The following is a 25,795-nucleotide window of genomic DNA, read 5'->3' on the forward strand; positions in this document are numbered from 1 at the left end:
AAATCTGACATGAGGGTGCCAACCAAAACCAACGTGACCTCCTAAAATTAACCTTGAGATTATATACGTTTATACTTTATACTTTTATACAGTTCTGTTGTTCATGAAGTAAATGAATAAATCTTTCATCTTTTCATCATTAGCAGTTCGCCATGTCTTTGTGAGAGCTTCTGCACTGTGTTCAGCCTCCTTGAGGAGCAAATCAGAAACAGCTTTGAAGTGCCTAATGAGCCTGTGGCTTTTCCTTTACACAATTATGGACTATCAGTGCCCACTGATCATGCACCAGGCCCTGATTTACAAAGTAGATTAAAAAGGGAGCTGTAAACGAACACCACTTCCTTTCCAGACATCAAAGAACATAATTAAATTTACACATTTTACAATGATTTTCTTTTTCTTTTACGGCCTTATCTGCTTTCTGATTAGCAAACTTATATGTTTCACATATCATTGCTGACCTGGAGAAGTCATATAGAAAATGACTTTGCCTGGTGCACAGACACGGAAATGTCACTGAACCTCAGAAAACTGTTACAAATGAAACTGCCTCAGCCAGAAAACTCAGTGAGGCAGCCATGTTGTATAGAAAGCATACAACTCCACCCAGTGGTGAATTCGTGCTGTGCTTTATATTCATGTGCCCTGATCTTTAATAGACAGTTTTTACTGGTGGTAACCTCAGTGATACAGCAGATTCAACAGTTTTCCCTGTATGCAGCAAGGTTGTGATAAACAAAAAGGTCTCCTGTCATCACACAGCCATATGCACCTTCTGTACAACCAATAACAAGTTTAGATATATACACTTTATATGACTTGTTGAATCAAATTCATCCATTAATCTTTTCATCCATTGATTTGTGTTACAGGGGCTCTGTGGAAGTGCAGATAAGAGAGGCAATCTATAATGTGTATCAAGTAAAACTTTCTTCACCAAGAAATCCACAGTCCAGCAGAATTAAACAACTTAAAGGAAATGGTCATCTGGGTTAAAAAGGGAAATTGCTATCAAATTGTTACACAGGGCCCCTTTAATGTTTTGGTGTTGCAAATGTCATGCATGTGTTCATGTGATCCCCAGTTGGCGTTGTTCTCATAAAATCAGTGATGTGTTTTGAGACTATTATGACTCAGTTTCTTACACAAGGAGAAATTAGGGAAGTGTAAACAAAAGTCTGACAACACATTACTCATCATCAGAGCCAATAAAACTGAGTGAATGTCTGGAACATATACACACACTCGGTTTCAATCTTAGCTTTGGTTGGACAACTCACTCTGCAGTGATTTACAATTATGTATAATGTTTTTGAATAATATTGCTGTTGAATTAATGTTTACATTTTTGGTAATCTTAACTGTCTTATATGCCAAAGGTAAGTTTAATATACAGCAAAGTATTATATTTCCATAAGATCATCACATGTTTGTAACATTGGTGTCCTGTGAGAACCACAGATCACTAAATGGTCTTTTTTTTTATGAGCTCAGAAAATCAGCCCTGTTTTCAGCTTTGTGACAACGCAACTAATTGCAACCAATCCAGGACGGTTTTTGAATAGTTTATTTTTTTAAAAAAGGAATTATTATATATTAGACTTGCTCCCACCCACAAAGGAACACTTGAATATTCAGCTGAGTAGAAACCTTCATATTGGAATCACCCAATTTGGATAAGATGGTTTTCACTCAACAGACAGGATTTGAAAAAAAAAAATGTAATCTGAAAAGTAACAAGTAACTAAAGCTGTTGGACAAATGACGTGGTTGAAATACGTTCCTGTAAATAGAATAAACTCCAGCAGGTGGTGCTACATATGCACCGAGGTACAACGCAAAGCGAGCGAAAGTCCCTCCACTGTGCAGACTTTGGAAATCAGGGTCACAATGCTTCAAAAAGAAGATAAGAGTAAAGATGTAAACGCCTCATTAACACTTTCCATGTACCTCTGTGACACAGTCATCCCCATTGTTGAAAATGACCCTCCCTTTGCGTAAGCCTACTTATATCAGACAAGGAAGGCGTTATCTTTGGAAGCTTTTGCTACACAAATGCACATAAATATCATTATCTGTGAATAAAGACGGCAGAGTACAGTTTTTAAATTGTTATTTAAATTAAAAAAAAACTGGAAATCATCTACTTAGGTTGTGGAAATTTGTGTTACTTCTTACTGTCAGAATTAGAATGTTAAGTTCTAAAAAGTGTACATTTATGAACACAGTTCGAGCCAGCTCTGAGCACAGACCGTGGAAGGTGACTAACAATGACCTCTTGTTAGTCACATGCAATCAGGCGTCACATGGGGCTTCTTTCTCATTATGTTTACCTCCAGACACAAATACCGTTACTCAGCCACACTTTCTCAACTGGAAGATTTATTGCTTGTTCACTGAATCATACTGGGTAACTGTATCTGTACCCTCAAATTGTATCACTTGCTAGCTAGTCATGGACATGCTTTTTAAGATACTTTGATTCAGAAAGACATGTTGGTTGACAGCACACAGTTCAAGTCGCGTCATGTTTCCATTTGTAACAAAAAAAAAAAGTATATTAGCCTGTTGTAAATCATTTGATGCGAGTGACTGCACAACAGCCATTTATCAGATTAGAAGTATATCCTACAGTGCTGACAGTTGCAAGTTAGGAGGGTGGGACTGTGCCGACTTCCTTCTTATCCTGACATCCTGTGCACAGCCTCAATGAGCACATGATTGCTGGTAGATTAGTAGGTCAGGGTCTGGGAAAAGATACATTTCCTGATAATACAGATTTTGAATAGACTGCTCAAATTAAAATATTGTTGTCCATGTGGTATTCATGTAGATGCTGTGACAGCACGACACAAAACAAGGCCAGGAGGAATAAAGGATCTTCTGTTTTCACTGTGTGATATCCAGATGAAAAACCCATCTGGTCTTTTTTTTTTTTTTTTACTGTGTTAACAGTTTTGTCATAGTCGCAGTGAGTCATTTAATGTGCTTGAGTTCAAATATCATTAGTGTGACTTTCACTGTTCCCTGCGTACATGGAAAACTACTAAATAAGGAGTTCCTGGTATGCAGACGAGCTGAAGGAGGAGCAACAGTCTGTATATCATCCAGGCTTTGGACCTTAACTCCAAATCAATGTGTGGCACTCAGAGTGATCAGTCATGGGGCTGCTGCTGCCAATCCTTCTTTCCTTTCTTGCCGCTTTGATTGGAGGGCTGTACCTGCTCGGGGTGTTTCGACAGCGTCGACCAGGAGAGCCCCCTTTGGATAAGGGGCTCATCCCTTGGCTGGGTCATGTCTTAGAGTTTCGCAGGAACACGCTGAAGTTCCTCCAGAGGATGAAGCAAAAGCACGGCGACGTGTTCACAATTCAGCTGGGAGGATTTTATGTGACATTCCTCCAGGACCCCCTATCGTTTGGGGCGATGGTTAAGGAGAGTCGAGACAAACTGGACTTTAACAAGTTTGCGGCACATCTGGTGCGCAGGGTGTTTGGTTACAGTGCCATCGAGAACGACCACCACATCCTCAGTGTGTCCAGCAACCGGCACCTGAAAGGAGAGGGCCTTGAGGTAATGACACAAGCCATGATGAGCAATTTGCAGAACCTGATGTTGCACAACATGGGATCAGATGCAGACCAAAGGGCATGGAGAGAAGATTCACTGTTTGCATACAGCTACAATATTGTTTTTAGGGCAGGTTACTTGTCCCTGTACGGCAATGAGGCACAGAAGTCAAATTTATGTGAGGAGAAAGCCAAAGAGCAAGACAGAGCTGAATCGGAAGCTTTATTTTACGAGTTTCGCAAATATGACCAACTCTTCCCCAATCTGGCTTACGGGGTCCTGACGCCAAGAAAAAAGATGGAGGCGGACAGGCTCTTGGCATACTTCTGGAACACTCTGTCTGTGGAGAAGATGAGGACCAAGGACAATATTAGCCGCTGGGTGTGGGACATGCAGCAGGCCAAAACAGAGGCAGGTATGAATGACTTAATGATAAACAGGTACATGTTTGTGCTTCTTTGGGCCTCTCAGGGCAACACGGGGCCCTCTGCCTTCTGGCTGCTCTTATACCTCATGAAACACCCAGAGGCCATGACAGCAGTGAAGGAAGAGGTAGACAGGGTTGTGAAGGAATCTGGGCAGGAAGTCCGATGCGGTGGCCCGATAGTCGATCTGACCCGTGAAATGCTATTGAAGACACCGATCCTGGACAGCGCTGTGGAAGAGACCCTCCGACTGACCGCCGCGCCCCTCCTCACTAGAGCGGTGCTCCAGGATATGACCCTCAAGATGGCTGATGGGCGAGAATACTTCATTCGCAAGGGCGACAGAATGGCCGTCTTTCCGTACATTGCTGTTCAGATCGACCCGGAGATCCACCCTGACCCTCATTCATTCAAGTATGACCGCTTTCTGAACCCGGACGGGACCAAGAAAACTGAATTTTACAAAGCAGGGAAGAAGGTGAAATTTTACACCATGCCCTGGGGTGCCGGAGTCTCCATGTGCCCTGGACGTTTCTTTGCCACTAATGAGCTGAAGCAGTTTGTATTCCTCATGCTGCTCTATTTTGACTTTGAGCTGAAGAACCCTGATGAGAAGATACCTGAAATTGACTTCAGGCGATGGGGCTTCGGATCGATGCAGCCCGACAGAGACGTACAGTTTCGCTACAGACTCAGATACTAAACGGATCAGTGACTTATATCTTTCTGATGAGACACTGTGATTTGATCTCCTCTGCAAGCTTTTATTTGACAATCGTGTTTCTGGGACCGTGTGATTCCACGATGAAGCATTATTTTACACTTGGAGAGTAGCCAAAGTGACATGGTATGATATCACCGGATGTCTATAAGAGGAAATAGAGACAGCAACAGTGGTGTGTAAGACAGCGCAGAGGAAAAAGTAGTTGTGAATCCAGTACTGATAATAATGTGCTTGATGCAATTTGCCCTATATTTCACATTGAATTATTTCTGTAAATTTACTGATTTGATCAAATTCTATTTAACTATGAATGAGAGAAAAGATTCCGATGTTAACACTGTTTCATCTTTTTCTGATAGATTGTCGTAATGATGCTAAGGATCCACACTTTAACGATTAAAAAGAGGACATCTCTTTGTAACACTAAATATCCGCGAGGGCAGGCGTTATCTCTTGTACCTGTCTCATAAATGTTTGATACATCCTTCTTAAACAAGACCGCAGTCTGTGTTTACCACCTGCAAATATACTGGAATGTCACTGAACTGGTTCCAAGATAAACGCCTGGTTTCATCTGAAGTCATGTTTCCAGAAACTGTGCCTGTAACTCTACTGACCTATAATTATAGCTTTTTGAATGTGATTATGCAAAAATGGCAACTGTTTGAACTTGCAATAAAGACTGAATTTGACCAACATTAAAAGAGAACATTATGATGCCAGGGCCAATTGATTTAATGGGGACTGGAGCGGAAACAAAGTGAATTTGAAATTTAACTTGATAACCTGACTGGATGACCTTCTGGCATACTGTTGTCCTTGAACTTAATTGTTTTATAATGTAATAACTGAACTTCACGTGACTGCATTCCAACCTACAGATTACAGAACAGCTGCAATAAATGCTCAATTACTCTACCTAAACAATATAACCTGTTGTTGCCTGTTATTCAGCATCATTCTACCGAACCCACTTTGTAGTTTTAGGTAAGACTAGGTGCTCTAATTGAACCCCAACTATACTATATATTTCTTGTAAATGTAGTTGCGATGTGTCAAGGTGTGGCTTTACATGTCACAATTTCTAAAACAGTGTCTGCATTTTGTACCAAGATCGATTTTCATACCTTATTTTTTTATCTGGTCAAAAAAAGCTCTGCTCATCATCTGTTCTGTGGGTCTAATACCATCTGTTTCTACAAGACTGTGGTGGAGGACTTAAGTTATCGTAGTTGCTTCATCACAACAATCAAACAACAGCACAAAACAGATAAAAAAAATATTTTGCATTTTTCTCAAAAATGGGCTGAGTAACATGATTCAGAGGCACTGAGGCCCAAATCATACTGATTTCTTTTAGTGATTTGGAGCAAAATTACATAGAACTTTTTCTGACGTTCTGTACAGACGTCCCATTTATGGATGTTCTGAGGTCAGACGCTTATGTTCTCACATTTGCTTAATGAAATTAAAAAACACATGACTTGTTTTGAAACATTTGCTGGCGCACACACATGCTAGGCACATTGTTGCTAATGACTGCCATGTGTATAAACAGATCCCAGTTAACCTCAATATCAAAGCACATGACAAACGAACCACGTCATTTTCACATTTACTTATAACACGATGCTGTAAATGATTGCACTGTGTTCCTCTGCTGCTTGACGACAATTACAGTTAATGTTTTGAAATTGCTTTCACAACCCTTTTCCCATAAAATCTGACATTTTGGAGAAGGAAGTTCGTTCACCCTCACTATGTTTGCTGGAGCAGCTGGTCTGTTGAAAACACACACATCTGGCAATAATGAATGTCACATTCTGTGCGTCTACGTCACCTCCGGGATCTGATTTAACACGGCGGAAACGCTGGAAAGACATCCAGTTCGTTTGGTTTTTCCTAGTTAGCAGCTGCAATGCCAGTAACAAAAGTCTTAAAGGTTACAGTAAGAAAAACAAAAACCTTGTTACAATCATGCAATAATTATTACCTAGAGACTGTTTTTGTGGATAAGTATCAGATTGCACTGGTCATTCACCAGGGGGTGGGGGGTTATTCCAGAATAAGCAAACAAATCTAGGCATGAAGGATTCACAAAGCTAAGACAAAAACTATGCAGGCCAGTAGTGGGGAAAGTGCTGGAGGGCAATGAACACACAATGATGAATAGAAACCAACAGATTAGATAAACATGTTGACTGATGGCAAGACTAGGGGCAGGTGACTAATGCTGCTTCCAGACAACTTTGAAGATGGGAATTTTCTAGTCAAAGTGTTTCCAGATGCAAAATGGCAAAAGTGAAACAAAAAAATGGTATTGATATTAACAAAATTATGTCTCTTTGGCAAGTGTACACACAGATGACGCTCTCAGCAGCACCGGCTTCGCCCATAAAATGTGCAGAAATGTGCCAGAACATTTAATTCCCTGGCATTATACAAACACTGAGGTCTCAAGATACACCCTAACCACCTCACATGGGTGCTGACACCGTCATGTGGCATCAGACAACACTTGCTAATTTGACAGCGAATCCTGTTTCAGACTGGTTCCATGTCATTATCAACTGCATGATTCAGTAGGTGTTGGGAAACATTGGTTTTGGCTAAAAAAAAATAAGATGATCTACTGGTGTTCGACAGTCTAATTCAATTATTCTAAGAAGAAATTACAGTCACACGATAATTGAGAAAAATAATCCAAATAGATTTTTTTTAATCGCTTTTTTTGGCTGAAAAATTCTTACAACACCAGCCCTAACCCACAAAAAATGTAAGCAAAAATACTATATATGAACAGGGAATGCCAAAGAAATGGCAACAAATACCTCTTCAAGAGATAATCCAAACCTCTTTTTTATGGGATCATTTTTTGATTGATTTTCAAACATGGATATGCAGGATGAGGTTTCAAATTGGTGAATCATCAGTAAAGTAAGACAAAGTAATCCCACATGTCCATGCAGTATGAAATTAGCAAGCAGCTATAGGGAAAGGGGGGGGGGAGCAAACAATGACAGGATTAGCAAACAAAAACAAGGACAAATAAGCACTTTGAATAAAAATGCCTGTGTCACCCTCCCCCAACCCCAAATCACTCCCATGGCACTCACCTTGAACTTTTGGGAAACGGAAACAATTAAATGAAAGATTGGATTGAAATTATTGCTTGTTTCCAGTGACACATATTTCCAATTCCATAATATGTTTGTAGGTCAGGGTCTGGGAAAAAGATACATTTCCTGATGATACAGTTTGTGAATAGATTGCTCAGAGTGATACATTATTGCCCATGTGGTATTCATATAGATGCTGTAACAGTATGGCACAAAACAAGGCCAAGAGGAAAGACACTTGCACAAATAAGCCCGGTCACAATTTCCCTCAACTAGAAAGAGCGTGGCTGTGAAGACATCTCAACGGGCCCTAAACTGACCAGAGTTTCTGGCTCTCTCCACAGTCTCCACAGCCTGGCCACAGGTGAACTAAATCCACCAATTTTTTTTGTAATTCAGCCAAAATAAAAGACAAAAAACAAAATAAAAGACAACAAGTACTACACAATGGAATGGCTGCAACTTGAGGTGTCATTGTATCGTTCTGAATATAGAATAAATAGAAGCCATTTGGCTGAGCTGTCAGTCACTAAACTTTGAAACTCATTTTCCTCGATGTTAAGTATTGCTAGATTGCAGTTTGACATCACTGTTCATATCTTGTCCACACCCACCTCGTATATATGACTTACTGGGGTTGAATATATAGCCAGTTGTGGCAGGACTGGCAGTAAAATGCTTACAGGCCAGCCCGACCGACATAAAAATCTAAACAAAAAACATGTAAATCTAAGGAAAACACCCCAATGTCTGCTACTTAGACAATAAATCGATAAATAAATGTCTCTTCTAGGTGTAACAAACAAATGCCTCTTCCCAAAGCCCCAGGGAAATGATATGTGAATCTGAAGGTGTCAAGGGGCTTGGGCTTGAGGGAGTTCTCAAATAAACACAGTTTCCTCACTAGAATGATGTAGGCAGCAAAGAAAACCCAAGAGGGCCTAATCAGACCAGAGTTTCTGGCTGGCAAGCTAAGGGGAACAAGGTTCTTAGTGGGTCAGGGCCAGGTTCAGAATGAAGGTCAGGGCCACCTGGGTTACATTCCCCATCTCTTTTAAGCCTTCACAAAAAAAAAAGACCATGATTGGCTGGGAGGGAAATACCCCAAGCTGCCTCCGCTCCTTAATGCTATTAGCCTTGAGGGACTTTGGAAAATCAGCCAAAAACAAAGAAAGATAGAAAGCCTCAAATGATTGGACTGCTACAGTGTGTTCATGTCACTTCGCAGCCAACATGCCAGTACATCTAACGTCTCCTAAGAGACCAGTCCCTCAGGTTGGTTTACTTGATTAGAGCCCATGCTGGTGCTGTGCTGATAACATATCTTTACGTGGGTAAAGGCCTTGCTTATCTCAGGCTTTTGCACATCTTTATAAAACAAACCCTCTTCTTACTCACAAACCAAAGACTGACTGCGAAATGGCATACCTCTGTGTGTCTGTGTGTGCTTTTTTAAACGTCACTAAACAAATTATTGTTATTATTCATAGAACATAATGTCAGGAAACGCTCGGGCGTCAGACCCAAGCCTGAAAGGTTCATTGCCCTCCAGCATTGTTTTCAGATGCACTCTCCTCTGTTGTGCTTTGTCAGAGCTGTGCTGATTTATATTCAAGGCTTTTCAAACACAATTCCCAACAAAAATGACCTTACTGCGTCGGTGGCTGTTTAATATCGATGATTATATTGTGATAGTAAATTACTTGAAAATCCCACCGTTTGAGGAAAGTCTTCTGGCGCTCTGCCAAGTCTAACATTGCCCTATAAAAGCTCAACCTTTAGATCCAGCTGGTACGATATTCTCTCCCATTACTCATTAACTCAGTATCTTAGGATCAGTAGGATGTGGGGAGATGCAGCTTTCCAGCCATTTTAAACCAGATTTGACTGAGGTTTTCACGACTTACATCGTGTCACAATCGTACTTTATTTTTCTCTTTTTAGGAATAGAAAAAGGTTAAATGGAGCTTTTGTAATCTACCACATTTGTTTGTCACTTCATAGAGCAAAGTGTCAGCTAACAGAGAAACCTCTTAACATTACCCGAATGTTTAGTGTAGGGTTTATTTGCAAAGAGAAATGAGGATGAATGATTAAGGCCTGATGTGAGATAAGTTGGCAGAAGATGTTAGATTGTCTGGGTATTTTATCAGTTTGGCAACCAGTTTCCAAATGAAACTAGCCATGTAAACAAAAATCCGGCCGCAGCGAAACAGAACAGGAAAAACTGTTCAAGGTAACTGCTTAGGTTATCTTGGGCCATTTGGCAGTGCAGTTAGTGTCTTTTAGATATTTTATAAAGAAGCTTTTTCCTTTTGTCCCGAGACCTCCACCTACAATATGTGGTGACAGTACTTTATTCTTCAGGAAACATACCTGCTTTCTCTTTTTTTAAAGTATATTTGGTCATATTTTAGAACAAAGCTGCTTAAAAAAGTTGTTTGTTTTATTTTATTTTTTATTCTTTTACTGCATTATGCTGTGAACAAACCAAAACACTTCCTGTGTGTATGTTTAATAAAAGTGTTCCAGTGGACAGAATCCCTTCATTTCTCAACAAGGCTTTAGTGTGAAATACTTGTAGGAAAGTGTGAAATGTGAAAAATAGCGTGACTTGTGTTTCATGACAACAGTTCAAGAGTAGCTGCTGCCGCCCTGTGGCACTCGTATGTTACAACAAGATACAGTTCATTTGAGACATCAGCTCTCAGCCCCACTGTTCATCAGCAGAGAAAGTGGAGTAAACAATAAATGTCATGATAATTTTTATAAAAAAATCTATTCAATTAAATACAATGGAAATGTACTTGCTTTACTTGGCATGCACATTATAAAAGGCACCTTCATCCACCTTAATTATTTTCTTCCCGCCTGTATTAGTTCATGTCATCCACTGTCATTATTTCGAGCTACTGGTTTTTGTTTATCGAAATACAGCATTACCTTATTCGTTAGATTATTATCACTCATTAATTAATTAATATAAAAATATTTTCCAATTTGTTTTCATAAAAGGACTGTTCAAGGCAGTCCATCCCTGTAAATGAAAACAGTATGCTATCTTTTCAAAATCTTAAAAGTGATATTTTCATTTTGGATTAAAGTGTTGGTTATTTTCTTCATTATTCAATTGATTATTCAATTTGGCATGGAAGAATTACAAAAAACAAAGAAACAAGAAAAAAAATGGGGAAATGCTGTCACAATTTCAGAGATCAAAGTGACAACTGCACAATGTTTGTTTTGTCTAACACGTAACATAACAATGATTTAAAAATAAATCATAATCATTGAAATCATTAAAAGCAAAATCACCAATTTCTCACATGTTCAGAAGCTGGAACCATTATTTTTATTTTTTCGCATGAAAACTGACTTAAAAGATGATTAAAATAGCTGCCAATTAATCTTTTGAAAAGTGTGTTAATTAACCAACACTATCAGCCGTACTTGAATATTTTTACATGTTTTGCGTGCAATAAGCTTGATTGGGAAAGTAGCGAGTAACTAAACAGGATTAGAATTATAGTGCAATGGAAGGACTTTTTTCTCAGTTATTACTTGCTTATTGATTATTGTTGCTTAGAATGAAGTGACACATGTGGCAAGTAGCTATACATGATGATCTTTTTATGGCCATTTTTATTATCTTAAATCACATTACAGCTTAAACATAAAATCATTTCATGTCACTGTTTTATGACATAGTCTTTGTTGTCGTATTTAAGATGCTTTCCTTGTCTGAGCACATTTCAGATGAACTGCCATAATACAGTACAAACTGCTGCTTGTAAGTTCTCCCGATGCAAATGGAGAACAAAAGGTCAAATATATTTTGCCAAGAAAAAGATATCAGCTCTTTTGTGAGCGTCAAGTTTTTGGCGTGCCATGGCACATCAGGAAAAGAACTTGTCATTCTGTATTTCCATCACTTGACACAACAAACAAAATGCCCTCTGAATCCAGCTGAGGAAAAGCCTTACACAAGCTTTCTTGGCCTTGAAAATAACCTTTGAAAATGGCAAAGAAAAGCTGGTAATTCTTGTGCGAAACACCCAGAAATGCAGTTGTAGACCAAATACCAAAAGAAATATCATGGACAGCCGGTGACAATCTGAATTGTCATGGTCACTCAAATATGCACACAGTGAAATTAGGAAATGCACAGTTTTGGATGTCCAGATCTACGTCACTGTTCAGTCCTGCGAGAATGAATGGGCTGGTAGTAAAATTCATCCTGATTTAAATAAATAAACAGTCAGTAGTCATGGAAAGGCAGGCAGACGGGCAGGGCGAACAATGGGGCCTTTGGCAGGATGCTGGTCTCCTGAGTGTCCTGCCTGTACTTGGTGGTGAGGGGTTTTGAAGAAAAATGACCCATTGTCTCGCTCATCCTGCTTCTGAGCCTGAGCAGTGAAACGATGCCTCTGGATGCACGCCCAGGATGACCTACCGTAAGGCATAGAATAAGCTCCTGCTTCATCCACATGGACAGGTAGGCGCAGCTTTCCATTGTCTTTTTGTTTCACCGTGGCGCTGTCAATAATGCTGAAGGCTCTTGAGAAATTATTGGATTTTTGTGTGTGAAAGAAGGTTTTGACTTTTAACTTTTACCAACATTTCATTTCGAATGGATTATGTAGATTGATACAACTTGAAGGTGAGTGGCAGAAAAGAAAGTTTGTTCTTATTATTCCTTAAAATAAGTTACACATTTTATTGTTGTTTCTGAATGTGTCACGTTGTCACTGTTTAACATCGGTTGTTTCATTAAAACAAAAAGAAGACAGTTAGTCCTGAGAAAACATATGAGCATGAATGGAAAAACAAAAAACACTCTCTGATCTGAACCCGGTGTCTCAAAGGAAGTACTTTCCAGGAAACAGAACTAAACGCACACAATGGTGGCTATATTGGTTTTCGCTACATAATCCCTTCCCTCTAGACACAGAGGAAACAGCATCACAAACAGGATCATGCATGTCCAAAAGTAGAACTAAATAAGACCACCAAAAACATCAAATTTTTCATTTTTCCCCTCAAAAGTGTAATAGATAGAACCAGATAGAGCTATTGGTTTATATTCAGTACATTTAAATGGTGCACTTTCTAAGCAAGTAGGGGTTTATCATTTTTCAAATCAGAAAAGAAAAACAACCTGTTTCAGTGAATACAAACATGAGACAGTTTAACAGGAAAGCGGTCCACAATGCCAGAATCAATGAGCCTGCAGCAGATGTACCAAGCCTTCCTGTTCAGGTTATTCTAAGTTGTGGAACTTTTAAAGAAGTTGTAGCTACAGTGAAAGTGTCTGTGATTTACTGGGGTGCACCATGGCAAATGACCATTGAGATTAATTGTATAGTGATACATTTGTTCCGGTATTCTTCTAATTCTTCTAATACTCCTAATTACAAGGATCAAATGAACTGGAACAATTGTAACTCAACCTTGAGCTGTGATAAAGATCTGTCACAGGTTTGCTTTGATGTTTTCCGTCTAATGCTGCCCAAAATCAACTGGTTCATTGCTCCCAATGTCAGCTATCCTTAACACAGCCTCTGACTGAGTCAAAACAAGTCATTTACCTCAAAAAAAAAAATGTCTAAAAAGGTTATGAAAGTTCATGTGGAGGCCATGTTGATTTACTACGTGATTGCCATCTAGTGGAGAAAAACATACACTGACATAATAAGAGAAAAGACAAACTACATACTATATTTGTAAAGCAAACATACTAATTACACCGACTAGTATGTATTAATTAGCAGGTGTTATTTATCTGGTCATGAATTCAGATAATATTCACCACATAGGTTATGATCTAATCAAATGATGATCTTGAAGCTTAATATTTTGCCTAATCTTGTGCTCAGCAGACTGCCTGTTCTTGATAATGGGCTTAATAACCAAGCACTAAATGTCATGTGAGTTAACTAGTACCCTATACAGTATGCACACATGTACATATCTGATCTGAGCTTTTGTTGCGTAAGTGAACGCCAAACAGAGAGGCTATATTGCTGTGTTCAGCAGTCCTGCAGCATTGCTACCAGTGTCTGGAGTTCACTGAGTTGGAGAAGGGCAACGGCGGCACAAAGGCATCTGGAAGGAAGGAGCTGCAGTAAACATATCTCTGGTAGCCCAAATGACCCTGACTAGGTCTGCTGCTCCTTTGGGCTTGCCCAGGATCAGCCCATGACATGGCCAGTTAAGACAAGATAATGTCAAAGATTAAGGCCCCCCAGCTCCTTAAGCTCAGCAGTGTTTTTGTTTGATTTGGATGTGTAGTTGTGTGTTGGATTTCACTGCCCTGATGGGAAACACTTCACGCGCCAATCAATGTATGTTATTTTAATTTTTTTGCAAGTGTCAGAATCCTGTTTCAAATTAAATGCCAGAGATACAATACAGGTGAGGAAATCTGAAATGCAGACTTTAAGTTATCAAAATGAATTATGTACACTGGAATGGGCTTGGAAAAATTCAATGGGATGAATAAAACAAAACAAAAAAAAACACAGGATATCCTTGAATTGTCAACTAAATGGCCCTGGTTTTAAATACACACTGTCAACACTATAGGCTGAATTTCTTCAGCTTTGTTTTCAAGATGTCTGTTCTGACAAAGGCCAAACATGATGTGGCCCCACTGTGTTTTCACTTTTTCCAGCGTTCATATGTTTCCTGGGAAAAAACTGGCACAGAAAGTCATCGTATACAGATTAAGTCGAATCGGTCAGGCAACACCGGGGCATTGCTTTACCACTTCCCAATCATAAACATATAAACATAAATGAGGCAAGATTTTTAAACTCTTGATGCCATTCAACCCCGTACCTCGCCTAGAGCATTTAGATCGATGTAGATATTGAGAGTTTTAAGTGGCAAATCCATACTAGTAGAATGGCTGTGACAAGGCTGTTGCTTAAGCTCTGGTTAGGTTCAGGCACAAAATCATGCGGTTAGGGTTAGGAAAAGATTGTGTTTATGCTTACAATACCTGTTGGGTCACCACTAACGCAGCTGAAGCTATCCCAACTGCCCGTCAACACAAACACTGGAAACTGTGCCGAGGTCTCTTCCAAACTATCCACTAGTTTCACATTTACAAATGTTGAAAACACAGTCAACAGCTGCAGTCACTGTAACTCCACCACCGTTTCCTCCATCTCCAGATACGACAGCTGGGTCATAAGAATGTATTGCGGACGTATGGACGTATAGAGGACGTATATTTAGAGAGTGTAAATATGGGATGAAAAATGATGGCTTTACCTGTTATGCTAAATATTTCTGGGATATGATGGAATTATTTACATTCCCTTGAAGCACTCACAAATATTAATTGTATGATATCTATTTGGTCATTTGAACAGGTGTTGCTCTCTTTTTAGCAACTGAACCAACGTACGCGAATGATGAAAACAAGATTCCATTGTTTTGTGAGTGCAGTGCTGAAACAGTGCAGCTGCACGCTCAAAACAAGTTGCTTTGCCCGTATGTGGGAGATGCAGAGCCCTGGCTGAGGGAAGTTGTTGGCATTCACCTCAAGGCTTTTCATCTCAGTCGCTTCAGTGAAGACCAGCCTTAGTAAAACTGGCACGGGACGCGCTCACCCCGGGGGTAGGATAGGCTCGACTGAGAAACTGGGAGAAAAATGAACAAATGAGATGGGACTGCCACCACTCTCAGGCTGCCTATGGGATAGCCCCCCACAGCCTGGCGAGAGCGGCTTAATGATAGTAGTAGGAGAGATGAGGGAGAGGAGGAGGAGTCGGAGCAGCAAGTTGCATGTTGCTGCTCTGGTGTCTTGTGTCACTCTTTTCTCTGAGGGTGGGGGCACATCCAAGTCACATGGTGGAGCTTGATCTGTTACATAAACACAGACCTCCACAGCCCCCAGTCCGCTCACATCAACTTTGTTCAGTAAATACACGCGGCTAAAACTCTTGCGATGACATTGGTGGCGGCCAAGGAGAGTTGTCGAGATGTTCGCTCCTCCACGCTGCATCGTTCTAACACCCGGCTACGCTGCCAACCCTCACAGCTCCCAGCGGCCACTTCAAGGTGAAACTGTCCGCGGGTAAAAAAAATTTCAGTCAAAATGTTTTTATTTGTAACAATCATTTAAAATGAATGGTTAATACAGGCCATGTAGAGCAACAATTTTACTGATTGCTTTTGAAAATAAATTCAGCGTGTTTAAGTGGCAGCTGTCACATTGGATATATATATATATTTATATATATATATATATATATATATATATATATATATATATATATATATATATATATATTTATATATATTTTGTCTGAACTCACAGATGTTACCACATATGAAAAAAAAAAGAAAAAAAATCTATTTTACATTTCGCAACCAAATATAACTTTCACCTTATAAATATTAAACACTCTCATTTGGCTGTCGCATGATGCCAGTCTTTGTGACAACAGCAATGTCAAACAGTGTCTTACAGGGGAAAACTGTACCAGTTGTCTGGCCCTGGGCAGTCCAATCAATATTTATCAACATGAACTGCAGTTTCCCAAAGCTAGAAGAGTCTGAATGACACCAGGACAACGTGCTCAAAACCAGGCTAGTCATTGGTTTGACTCTTTGCATTTGTGCACTTTTGTTTTGTGCAGTTAAAAATGATTTCATGCAATTTAAAAGCCCAGTTCACTTTACAAATGAACTGTGTTTCCCATCAGTCATACAAGTACCATGTGAAGAATAATGAAATTAACTGCCTGGGAATAAATATTGTATTAATGGTGTGCACGTGTCCACCCCTAACAAATATGATGATTGGGAACTATTTCACAATAATAGTATTTTAGGGAACCAATGTAAACACAGGTGGCTTCATGACTTTGTATCCATTACAAATACTTGATAGAGATAGAGGCAGTAAACATGTATTTTGCCAGTTAAAGCTGACACTATTTCATCACTGTGAATCCTGCAGACAGCTCTAATTAAAAAAGAAAAACAGTATTGAAAATATGCTGCATTTTTATTTCACACATTTCCAAAACAAAACAAAGGCAGCACGATCAACCAAAAGAAATGCCTCAAAAGATCTTTGAAGCTGCTTTGAAATATAGAAACAAGGATAGATTGGAATAAATTAGGTTTGTTTCTTTTGTACAGATAGTTGAAGGTAAAAACATGGGTAACTGTACATGTTAGATTTAGAACTTAACATTTATAACCAAATACAACTTGTACTTAAAGATTATTAAAAAATACAATATATGAAATACTCTGATTAAATTAAAAAAGCAAAAAAAAAAAAAAAAAAAAGAAGGAAAGAAATATGAAATGAAAGATCGAGTGGTCAGTGAAACCTCAGTGAGTGGTAATTAAATCCCCCACATGAGCAGCAAGTTCTACTAACTGTCTAGGAATAAAACTCTGACTGTATGATTGACTTTTGGTTGAATGTTCACTCATCAGCCGTCTTCACTGGACCATCTGTGTCTGTTGGACGACGGGAAGATTTTGGATATAGAGGAGTGCACTGCAACTTGGAAACACGTGCTCATCTGTCCCTTAGGGATAGCACATGTCCAAACCCCAAATGCTCTAGTCATTCCAGCAGCATCCCCCGTCTCTGTTTCCTCAGTGCTGCACCAGGGGTGCTCGCTACGCCACATCTCCTCAGTCAGACGGAGAGGGGAGGCTTGAAGGCGAGGCCTCCGGAGGACGGGTCCTGCAGGCCCAGATGGCTGGGCTCTCGGAGCTCTCTGCAGACTGCAAACTACTCAGAGAGAAGCTGATCTAAATGCAAAGACTCCTCATTTTGCTTTTATTCTTGACACGTCTCGCTGCTATTGTCCTTGCTCGCCGACCATTTAAAGACGCTCTCATATCCTTAACGATGTAGTCAGACACAGGAAATAAAGAATTCTTCATCGTCATTTACGGAACTGGGTTAAAACTGTGATCTGATTGATGGGGGCCCCGCTGATGTTGTTGAACGTTATTCTTCGCTTTATAGCTGTATACAGGTCATAACTAAGGGTTATTGAGGGCCTTTTGAAAGTAACGTTATAATAATATGGTCACTGTGACAAAGACCAGACACATTTCGCTGATGCAAGCCAGACACTAACCCGTTTGTCTGTCCTCTATTAAAGGTAGTTGAGTTTAGATCCCTTTCCACACTTGACAGCAAAGTCTGGCACACAGAAGAAAGAAATGGGGACATTCCTTTCCGATTTTAATCTTGCATCCTCATCTGTACTTTGTCCCGTCGTTTCAAGGTTCGAAAGAAATCTAATGAGGTGTGTGTGTTTGAGAAAGAGACAGAGGCTTCTGCACACACACAGTTGTTCTTTCCTCTGATGTGAGAAAAAGAAAAAAATCCATCACGTGCCTTAAGTAACGTGTGCTACTGCTCTCCGCATGCCGTGGCGAAAAGCTTGAAGAGTAAACATCAAGCCGGAAAGGACATGTAGCGGGAGTGCGGAGTGCGACCCGTCCACTGCTCTGATATCTGGCCATCTGCCTGGATGGAGGATCTAAATATTATGGCACTTGATATGACTGAGCGTACCTGCTGGTTACATTCTAGCGGATCTGCACTGAGGCAAGGTGGCTTTTGTCTCAGTGACACCTCTGTCCTCAAACTCCCTGTCTTTGTCTCACCCAGAGTTGTTTTTCCAGGGGTGTCACCCACTGTAAACTGTTATGTAATTGACAGAAAATATAGAGGCTGCTAATAAGCATTCGCCCCTGTTGATGTGTGTGTGCATGAAAGTTCACGGCGTTATGGGGGACATTGATGCCAAGTGGGGACATTGTGGATCATTGAGGGTTAACACGCGGTTTTAAGGTCAAGGGTAGATATAGATGTAGGAAACTGTGTGTGTCTCTGTGTGTGTCTGTGTGTGTGTGTGTGTGTGTGTCTGTGTGTGTGTGATACAGAGAGGGAGGGGTCAGGATATTCTGGATCTTTTGCATTTTTACAAACGTGTAGTGAAGTGTTCCACAACTTCATACATCACCCTTTCTCTCAAAATGAGCCACTACTGATGCCGTGTACATGGTTGGAGGGCATGAAGACAAGACGCTGAGATGCATAGATAGATGGAGATGTTGAGAGAGAGGGAGGGAGGGAGACAAAGTAAGAGAAACAGAGAGGGAGAGAGAGAGAGAGAGAGAGACCCTCTTCATCTGTGTTACAAATGTTGCACATGAGCGTTGGGGGCGAGGTTGACTGCGTGTGCGATTAACACGCTCCCTCAGCTGGGTGTTCATTTCAGTCTGCAGTACGATATCCTCAAGTCTGAACCCTCGGATGAGGGTCACTTGCCAGAGGAGGATTTTTTTTTTTCTGCCTCTCTGTTTTTTTTTATACTTCCTTCTTGGGCAGAAGGCTGGTGTAATAGAAACCAGACACAAGCTAGAATGTGAGGCATTCACAGCGGCGAGACCTCACTTCTTCACAGAGTGGGAAAAGACGATAAATAGGAAGTCTTGTCTTATAAGTTCCATCATTGTTTCTGCTTTTTGCCACTCCGGAAGCTGTCAATAAGACAGAAAAGGCCCGGACGTTAGGATGGAAGTGGTATTCCATGGATCAGATGTCTAGCGAGGGCTGTGGAGACCTTCAGGATGGGAAATGCATGTGCAACTTTTCCAGGTGGGTTGTCTGAGTTACTGACTTTACCATAAAGAAACTACAGGAAATCTTTATAGATGCACATTGTGAGGTCCTGTGTCTGAAGTTGTGATGAATATTTTTCCACAAATGCAAAGCATCTGAACCAGCATTAAAAGAAGCTTTTGTTACAGTTTTCTCCAACAATATGATGCATGTTTAATAATTAAAAACATTTTTAGAGATTAGTGTATTTTTGTTGAAATACCTGGCCCTACAATTTACTAAGTTTAAATGTATGGATGTGATAACTTTTCTTGATTTAAGAGCTGCACTGAGATACATGTATATCCTGATATGACAATGAATTAATCAAGTGAACTACCTGCACTGCAGTCAACTAAATTAGGTGTTATAATTCATAGAATATAACTTTATAATACACCTTTTATGAAAATAAAAGTTTATTTCGTGGAATTTAAAAACATGAGTGAATGCATTTCTTATATTTCAATAGTTTTCGTTAACTGCAATACCTCTGTATCTAATATTTTTAGATAAGCTGTATTTCTATAACATTTAAATCCTAAAAAGTATGGCATTTGTCTTTTCCTATTTTGAATACATTATATATGAAAAATATCTACTGACATTTTTTGTATGATATTTCAACAGGCATATAAGAAGCATAAACACATGAAACCAAACATGATGTCAGGTTTTACTTATTCTCAAGTAAAACATTGCATTTACATTGGGGCTCTAGATGTGAACGTGTCACTCTTTTAACTTCCGTAAAATCTAATCTGTATTTATTATAATCAAACTAAGTCCCGCGTAGATTAGAAATGTCTTTTCTGGGGAGACTGGGTTAAAATGGCAAGAGCACTAACCCTTCAAAGCCAGACAAGGCAGCAAATAGTACACATACAAGGCTGTAAAACACACCAACAGCAGGCGGATATCAAACTTAACGTTTAATAGTAAAAAATATGGTGACATGAAATGGTAAAACAAATTAACATTGTGAGTATTTATGACAGATATTACAATTGCAATATGATTCACAATTTTTTAGAGGGACTTTTTGAATCACATTTTTCATTTTCACTTTCATTTCATTTTCACATTTTCACATAAATTATTAAGATCATGACCCATGTAAGCAACATTTTCTTACATCTGCAGCACAACAGTACTTCAGTCTCACATTTGACCTTTATTAAAACATTGTTGCTTCTGCAAGTTGGATATTGATCTTTACCATATTGCAATTCTAATCATCTTTCAATGTATAGTACAATTAAAGGTTATGGTATAATGTTGTTATGATACACCACATATTCATTCAATCTTTATTGTAAATCCTCGGTGTAGTGGCCCTCCTGTTATGTCATCCCGGGGCAGACATGAGCATCCCCACCATAGGTGCCATCTGTCTCCATGCGGCTGTACCCCTCCCCAGCGTCAGCAGTGCTGGATCTGGAGGGGAGGCCTCGTGGCAAAGCAACAAGCCTCTCCTGTTCACTCAGATGGCAGGGGAGATGACACATCCCACGCCAGGGAACACAGTGCCGCAGTCATGAGATCAACATGAACTCGGCAGCTCAGGCCCATGAATGGAGGGACAAAAGCGTTACGCTGTCTCCTCACTGCAGCTTCATTCACCTCACAGAGTCAGCAGCGACTCTGACTGTGAGGAGATGATGACACTGTGAGGTTTCATGTCATCTGTTTTGCTCTGTTTGTGTTTGTGTGTATGTGTGCGTGTGCATGCGTCCCTTGGCACGAAGAAAAGCCAAGTACAGTATGTTTCTGAAGTGGCACTCTGAGTGGAGCACAGTCTTGAAGCAGAATGGGCTTTTCATAGTCAGAGCTGTCGGTTTCATTTTGTGTTTTCAGTCTGTCGCCCTCTTGTATAGTCCTTGTACCAAAGCTTTAATCAAAGTGATTGTTGGAGCTGGTGGAATTGCAAGTGGCTGAGGAAGGGGTTTTTTTTCTTTCTTTCTTTTTTTTTTGTTTACAAAACCCCTTTGCAAAGTATTTCAATCTGGTAGACTGTAATATTAGACATGTGTTTGGCTGTGTGTTTAGATAGGGTGGCTGAATGACATCACCCTGCTTACTGACATGCATCAACACAAGCCATTGTTTTGTGTTTGGCTGTGCAATTGATTGAAAATGCGACAGTGCAAACGACTACAGTTGAGTTTAGAGACATTTTGCGAAGTGAGATTTGATGCTAATTTTAACTGAAACAACAAAAAAAAACTGCATCCTCAAAAGGTTAGTTAAATTTCCGAGAGTGACGGTCGAGTAAAACAACGTATTTAAAGATGCCTATTTGAGCTCTTGAACATTTACAGATGATAGTTGACAGATTGAATGATAATGAAAATAATTAGTTGCAGTCTTCGTCTGGATTTAGTTGAACAACTTCACAAACACAACACAGGCGTTTGATCTAAGAATGTACCATTACAACATAGTACTACAAAGTAATATTCATTGGGACATTTGGTACATCTGTGACTCATAGATTTTAATTGGTCCTTACTTGATCTTAATCAATTCTTTATTCTCTCTTCACAGATTCTAGTTGAAAAGCTTGCTAGAGCAACATGAGCTGGAGCTTTCTCACTCGTCTCCTGGAAGAGATCCACAACCACTCCACCTTCGTGGGGAAAGTGTGGCTCACCGTGCTCATCATCTTCCGCATTGTGCTCACAGCAGTCGGAGGCGAGTCCATCTACTCTGATGAGCAGACCAAGTTCACCTGCAACACCAAGCAGCCGGGTTGTGACAACGTATGCTACGATGACTTCGCCCCTCTCTCGCACGTGCGCTTCTGGGTCTTCCAGATCATCATGATCTCCACTCCCTCCATCATGTACATGGGATACGCCATCCACAAGATCGCCCGAACTACAGATGAGGAGCGCAGGAAGAACCACAGGATCCGGAGAAAGCCTCCTCCTCACACCAGATGGAGAGAGAGCCATCATCTGGAGGACGTCTTGGAGGAGGATGAAGACGACGATGCTGAGCCGATGATCTATGAGGATACGCTGGAGGTGCAAGAGGCCAAACCTGAACCAGTGAGCAGCACAAACAAAGACCCACCAAAACACGATGGCCGCAGAAGAATCATGCAAGAAGGCCTGATGAGAATCTATGTTCTTCAGCTCATGTCTCGAGCTATTTTCGAGATAGCTTTCCTTGCAGGACAGTACCTCCTCTATGGTTTTCGAGTTAGTCCTTTGTATGTATGCAACAGGGTCCCCTGTCCACACAGAGTGGACTGTTTCATCTCCAGGCCCACGGAAAAAACAATCTTTCTCCTCATCATGTATGTGGTAAGCTGTCTTTGTCTCGTGCTAAACGTGTGTGAGATGCTTCACTTGGGAATTGGCACTTTTCGGGACACCCTTCGCATGAAGAGGAACCGGGGTCGACGGACGTCCTACGGCTACCCGTTTTCTCGCAACATCCCGGCCTCCCCTCCAGGATACAACCTCGTGATGAAGACAGAGAAACCTGGTAGGATCCCCAACAGCCTCATCACCCACGAGCAGAACGTGGCCAACGTGGCCCAGGAGCAGCAGTGCACCAGCCCAGACGAAAACATCCCTTCTGATTTGGCAAGCCTGCACCGGCACCTACGGGTCGCCCAGGAACAGCTCGATATGGCTTTTCAAACATATCAAACCAAAAACAACCCGCAAACCTCTAGAACCAGCAGCCCTGTATCTGGGGGAACCATGGCAGAGCAAAATCGAGTCAATACAGTCCAGGAGAAACAGGGAGCAAGACCGAAATCAGCCACAGAAAAGGCTGCAACCATTGTAAAAAATGGAAAGACCTCTGTCTGGATCTAGAGGTGCATCTAATTTTAGTAAATTAACGGTAAAAACTTTAAGGACTCCAGGACTGCAGTGCAACAGAGCTGGAGGATATGTGTGCGTGTGAGAGGTGCAACTATGGACAATAACAACTGAGAATTTCAATCACACCAGCTGAAGGAGTACAATACTACACAGGTTTTGGGGATAAAAGAGAAAACACACATGACGAAATGATCAAGTGCGGTATCATGAATCTTCTTTGTTACTGTTGTGTGTCATTTTGTGCTTACCATAGCTTTTGGACATGATTAACATGCGCTCATTTAGTTAAACATCTCTAATTCCAACTAAAATGTCAAAGTATAAACAGACTGCTTCGAGCTATTTATCTGATCTACCCTTGACTGCCGCTGAACTGGATTAATCCGAAGAAACGTATCTTTGTAAGTGTGCGATTGTACCCTCAATCCAAATTTGCAGTGTATGCAATGAAAACACTGAACAAATGCACAGTGACTCATTTCCGAAGAACGCTGGTTGTTGTTGGAAAGATGCATGTTTAGTATTTGGGGGAGGTATTTTTGGATGTAGTATGGATGAGTGTTGCTGGAAGCAGATTCAATGTGAAATATTTTGATAAAGATAATGAAACAGGGCTGTGTCACTGTATGCTCCTCTGGTCAACATCTGCTCAGTGTGATGATTTTTCCGTCATTGCGTGCAAAGCCTTTATCTATGCTATATTTTCCAAAGGCCATGCAGTGTCACATCTGAGGGGGAGGAGGCAAATGAATAGGAAATCAGATTATTTTCTAAACTAAATACTGATTTTCTGCATTCTGAAGCAGATAATGCATGCTTTACAACTGGGAACATACAACATAGGCTACAGTAGAAAACCCCTTGCTTAGATATTCCATTAGCTCTACGTTTATCTTCTGTTTAGGCATGTTAGGTTTTGCTGTCATTGAAGCAGTATGTTTCTAGATTTGGTTTCAGAGAAATATTTAATCCTGCCTTCACTGTTGTCATACTTCAAAGTGCCTCAAACTTTCAAAGACTGTTCTAGTATTTTATTCATGAAGAAATAAACTTATTTGAAACCTCTGATTTCTTTGCTTTCTGAGGGGCGTCTGCCTCCCTGCTTCATTACGCACATGGCAGTGATGTGTTTTTGAAACTGCAAATGAAAAGAGAGAAGCTCGCAAATAAAGTGTAAAGACATTCTGACATATTCCATCGGATAAATTGTATGTGACTGAATTATACAAACTGATTCAATTTTATTTCATGGGTGGGATCAGATATGCTGAGAGTTTTGAAATGTAACGGGCAGTAAAAACTTCACTGGCAGATACAGTAGAGAAATGTTCGTGCAAGAGGGGCCTATACTTTTTACAACCTGAAATCACACCGCATGTGATTATCTTAAATATGGGGAAAATACCATAAAAAGGAAAAAGCAACCCTTTTCCAGAATCAGCTGGAGCAATAAAAAATACAAAAACATATTAAAAAACAAAGTTTTTATTATTAAGAAAAAGGTTGAGGTTGAGTATGTGTAAAAAGAGTGACGATTTTTCCATCTGCTAACTGTTGGAAAAGGTAGCATCAGGTTTCAACTGGCAATTACCGTCAACCTAAGGTAGATTTGAATAACCCCATAACCACTTATCACTAAATTATCTCAACACCCACACATTTTCACCTTCATCTCTTATTTGTAAGCAACGTATCAATATATTACACATCTGTCTAAATTTGATACAACTTCCAGACTCTACCCCCAATGTAAGTTAGGTTTCTTTGTATAGCAAGTGGCACAGAGAGCCTTATTGTCTGTGCACACTAAAATTCATTAGTAATGTTACATTCAAGTTAAACGTACAGTTATATGACACATCGATGTACAAAGCACATTCAACAGTCATGACCATAAAACATATCACATAACATCCTCAGATCCAGATCTTATTTAGCAGTTTGGATTTTGATTAAGCTATAAGAAGAAGAAATCTTCAAGCCTGTTCAAATAGAAAAGGCATCATGTCAAATTCCACTGAGCTTGTTGTTTAAAGTAAGTAATGAAATGATTGATCTGGACTGTTGCTTCTTATCCCCGTTGAGGAGCTTTTGAAGAGCGGAGCATCTCTGTTTGTGGAAGAAGCTGTTCAGTGCACTTTCACGTCACTTACTTTGTTTAAACAAACCGGCTTGTATATTTCAAATCTTTAACCTGGTAATGAGTTGCACATTGAGCTCTGTGAAAGTCTTACAGCGTTTTACTGAGCAGTTAATGTTTATAGCACCTCAGTGAGGGGTACGTTATATGCCTGTATGCTGCTCGAATTTCATCATAACTTACTAAAAATTAATAGTCGCTCTTTTCATCTTTCAAATCAGCTGAGTTAAGTAAATCTTATTCTTAACAAGAATACTGACATTACAGAGGAGACCGAGCATTATAATTTCATAACATTCGATAGGAAATGCAGTTGT

General features: G+C 40.1%; 2 protein-coding genes across 5 annotated transcripts; both read left to right on the forward strand.

The window, feature by feature from the left end:
* Positions 1-3,120: 3,120 nt before the first annotated feature.
* LOC119011762 (5-beta-cholestane-3-alpha,7-alpha-diol 12-alpha-hydroxylase-like) lies at positions 3,121-5,647 on the forward strand. The gene has a single exon (XM_037085104.1). The coding sequence runs from the start codon at positions 3,162-3,164 to the stop codon at positions 4,695-4,697; it is 1,536 nt and encodes a 511-aa protein (XP_036940999.1). The 5' UTR covers positions 3,121-3,161; the 3' UTR covers positions 4,698-5,647.
* A 6,609-nt stretch (positions 5,648-12,256) lies between these two features.
* gjc2 (gap junction protein gamma 2) lies at positions 12,257-24,397 on the forward strand. 4 transcript variants are annotated; one of them, XM_037082734.1, is made up of 3 exons: positions 12,265-12,332; positions 19,376-19,493; positions 22,044-24,397. In XM_037082734.1, the coding sequence occupies exon 3, from the start codon at positions 22,073-22,075 to the stop codon at positions 23,327-23,329; it is 1,257 nt and encodes a 418-aa protein (XP_036938629.1). In that variant the 5' UTR covers positions 12,265-12,332; positions 19,376-19,493; positions 22,044-22,072; the 3' UTR covers positions 23,330-24,397. The 4 variants fall into 4 exon arrangements, with proteins under 4 accessions (XP_036938630.1, XP_036938629.1, XP_036938631.1 ...); XM_037082735.1 differs by lacking the exon at positions 19,376-19,493 and having other exon boundaries at positions 12,257-12,332; XM_037082736.1 differs by lacking the exons at positions 12,265-12,332; positions 19,376-19,493 and adding an exon at positions 12,368-12,497.
* The last annotated feature ends 1,398 nt before the right edge of the window (positions 24,398-25,795 follow it).

Source organism: Acanthopagrus latus, chromosome 21 (genome assembly GCF_904848185.1).
Source record: "Acanthopagrus latus isolate v.2019 chromosome 21, fAcaLat1.1, whole genome shotgun sequence".
In the NCBI taxonomy this organism is placed as follows: domain Eukaryota; kingdom Metazoa; phylum Chordata; class Actinopteri; order Spariformes; family Sparidae; genus Acanthopagrus; species Acanthopagrus latus.

Bases quoted from the DNA above. Each gene is read 5' to 3' on its own strand.
- gjc2 (XM_037082735.1), top strand. From the start codon at position 22,073: ATGAGCTGGAGCTTTCTCACTCGTCTCCTGGAAGAGATCCACAACCAC.
- LOC119011762 (XM_037085104.1), top strand. From the start codon at position 3,162: ATGGGGCTGCTGCTGCCAATCCTTCTTTCCTTTCTTGCCGCTTTGATT.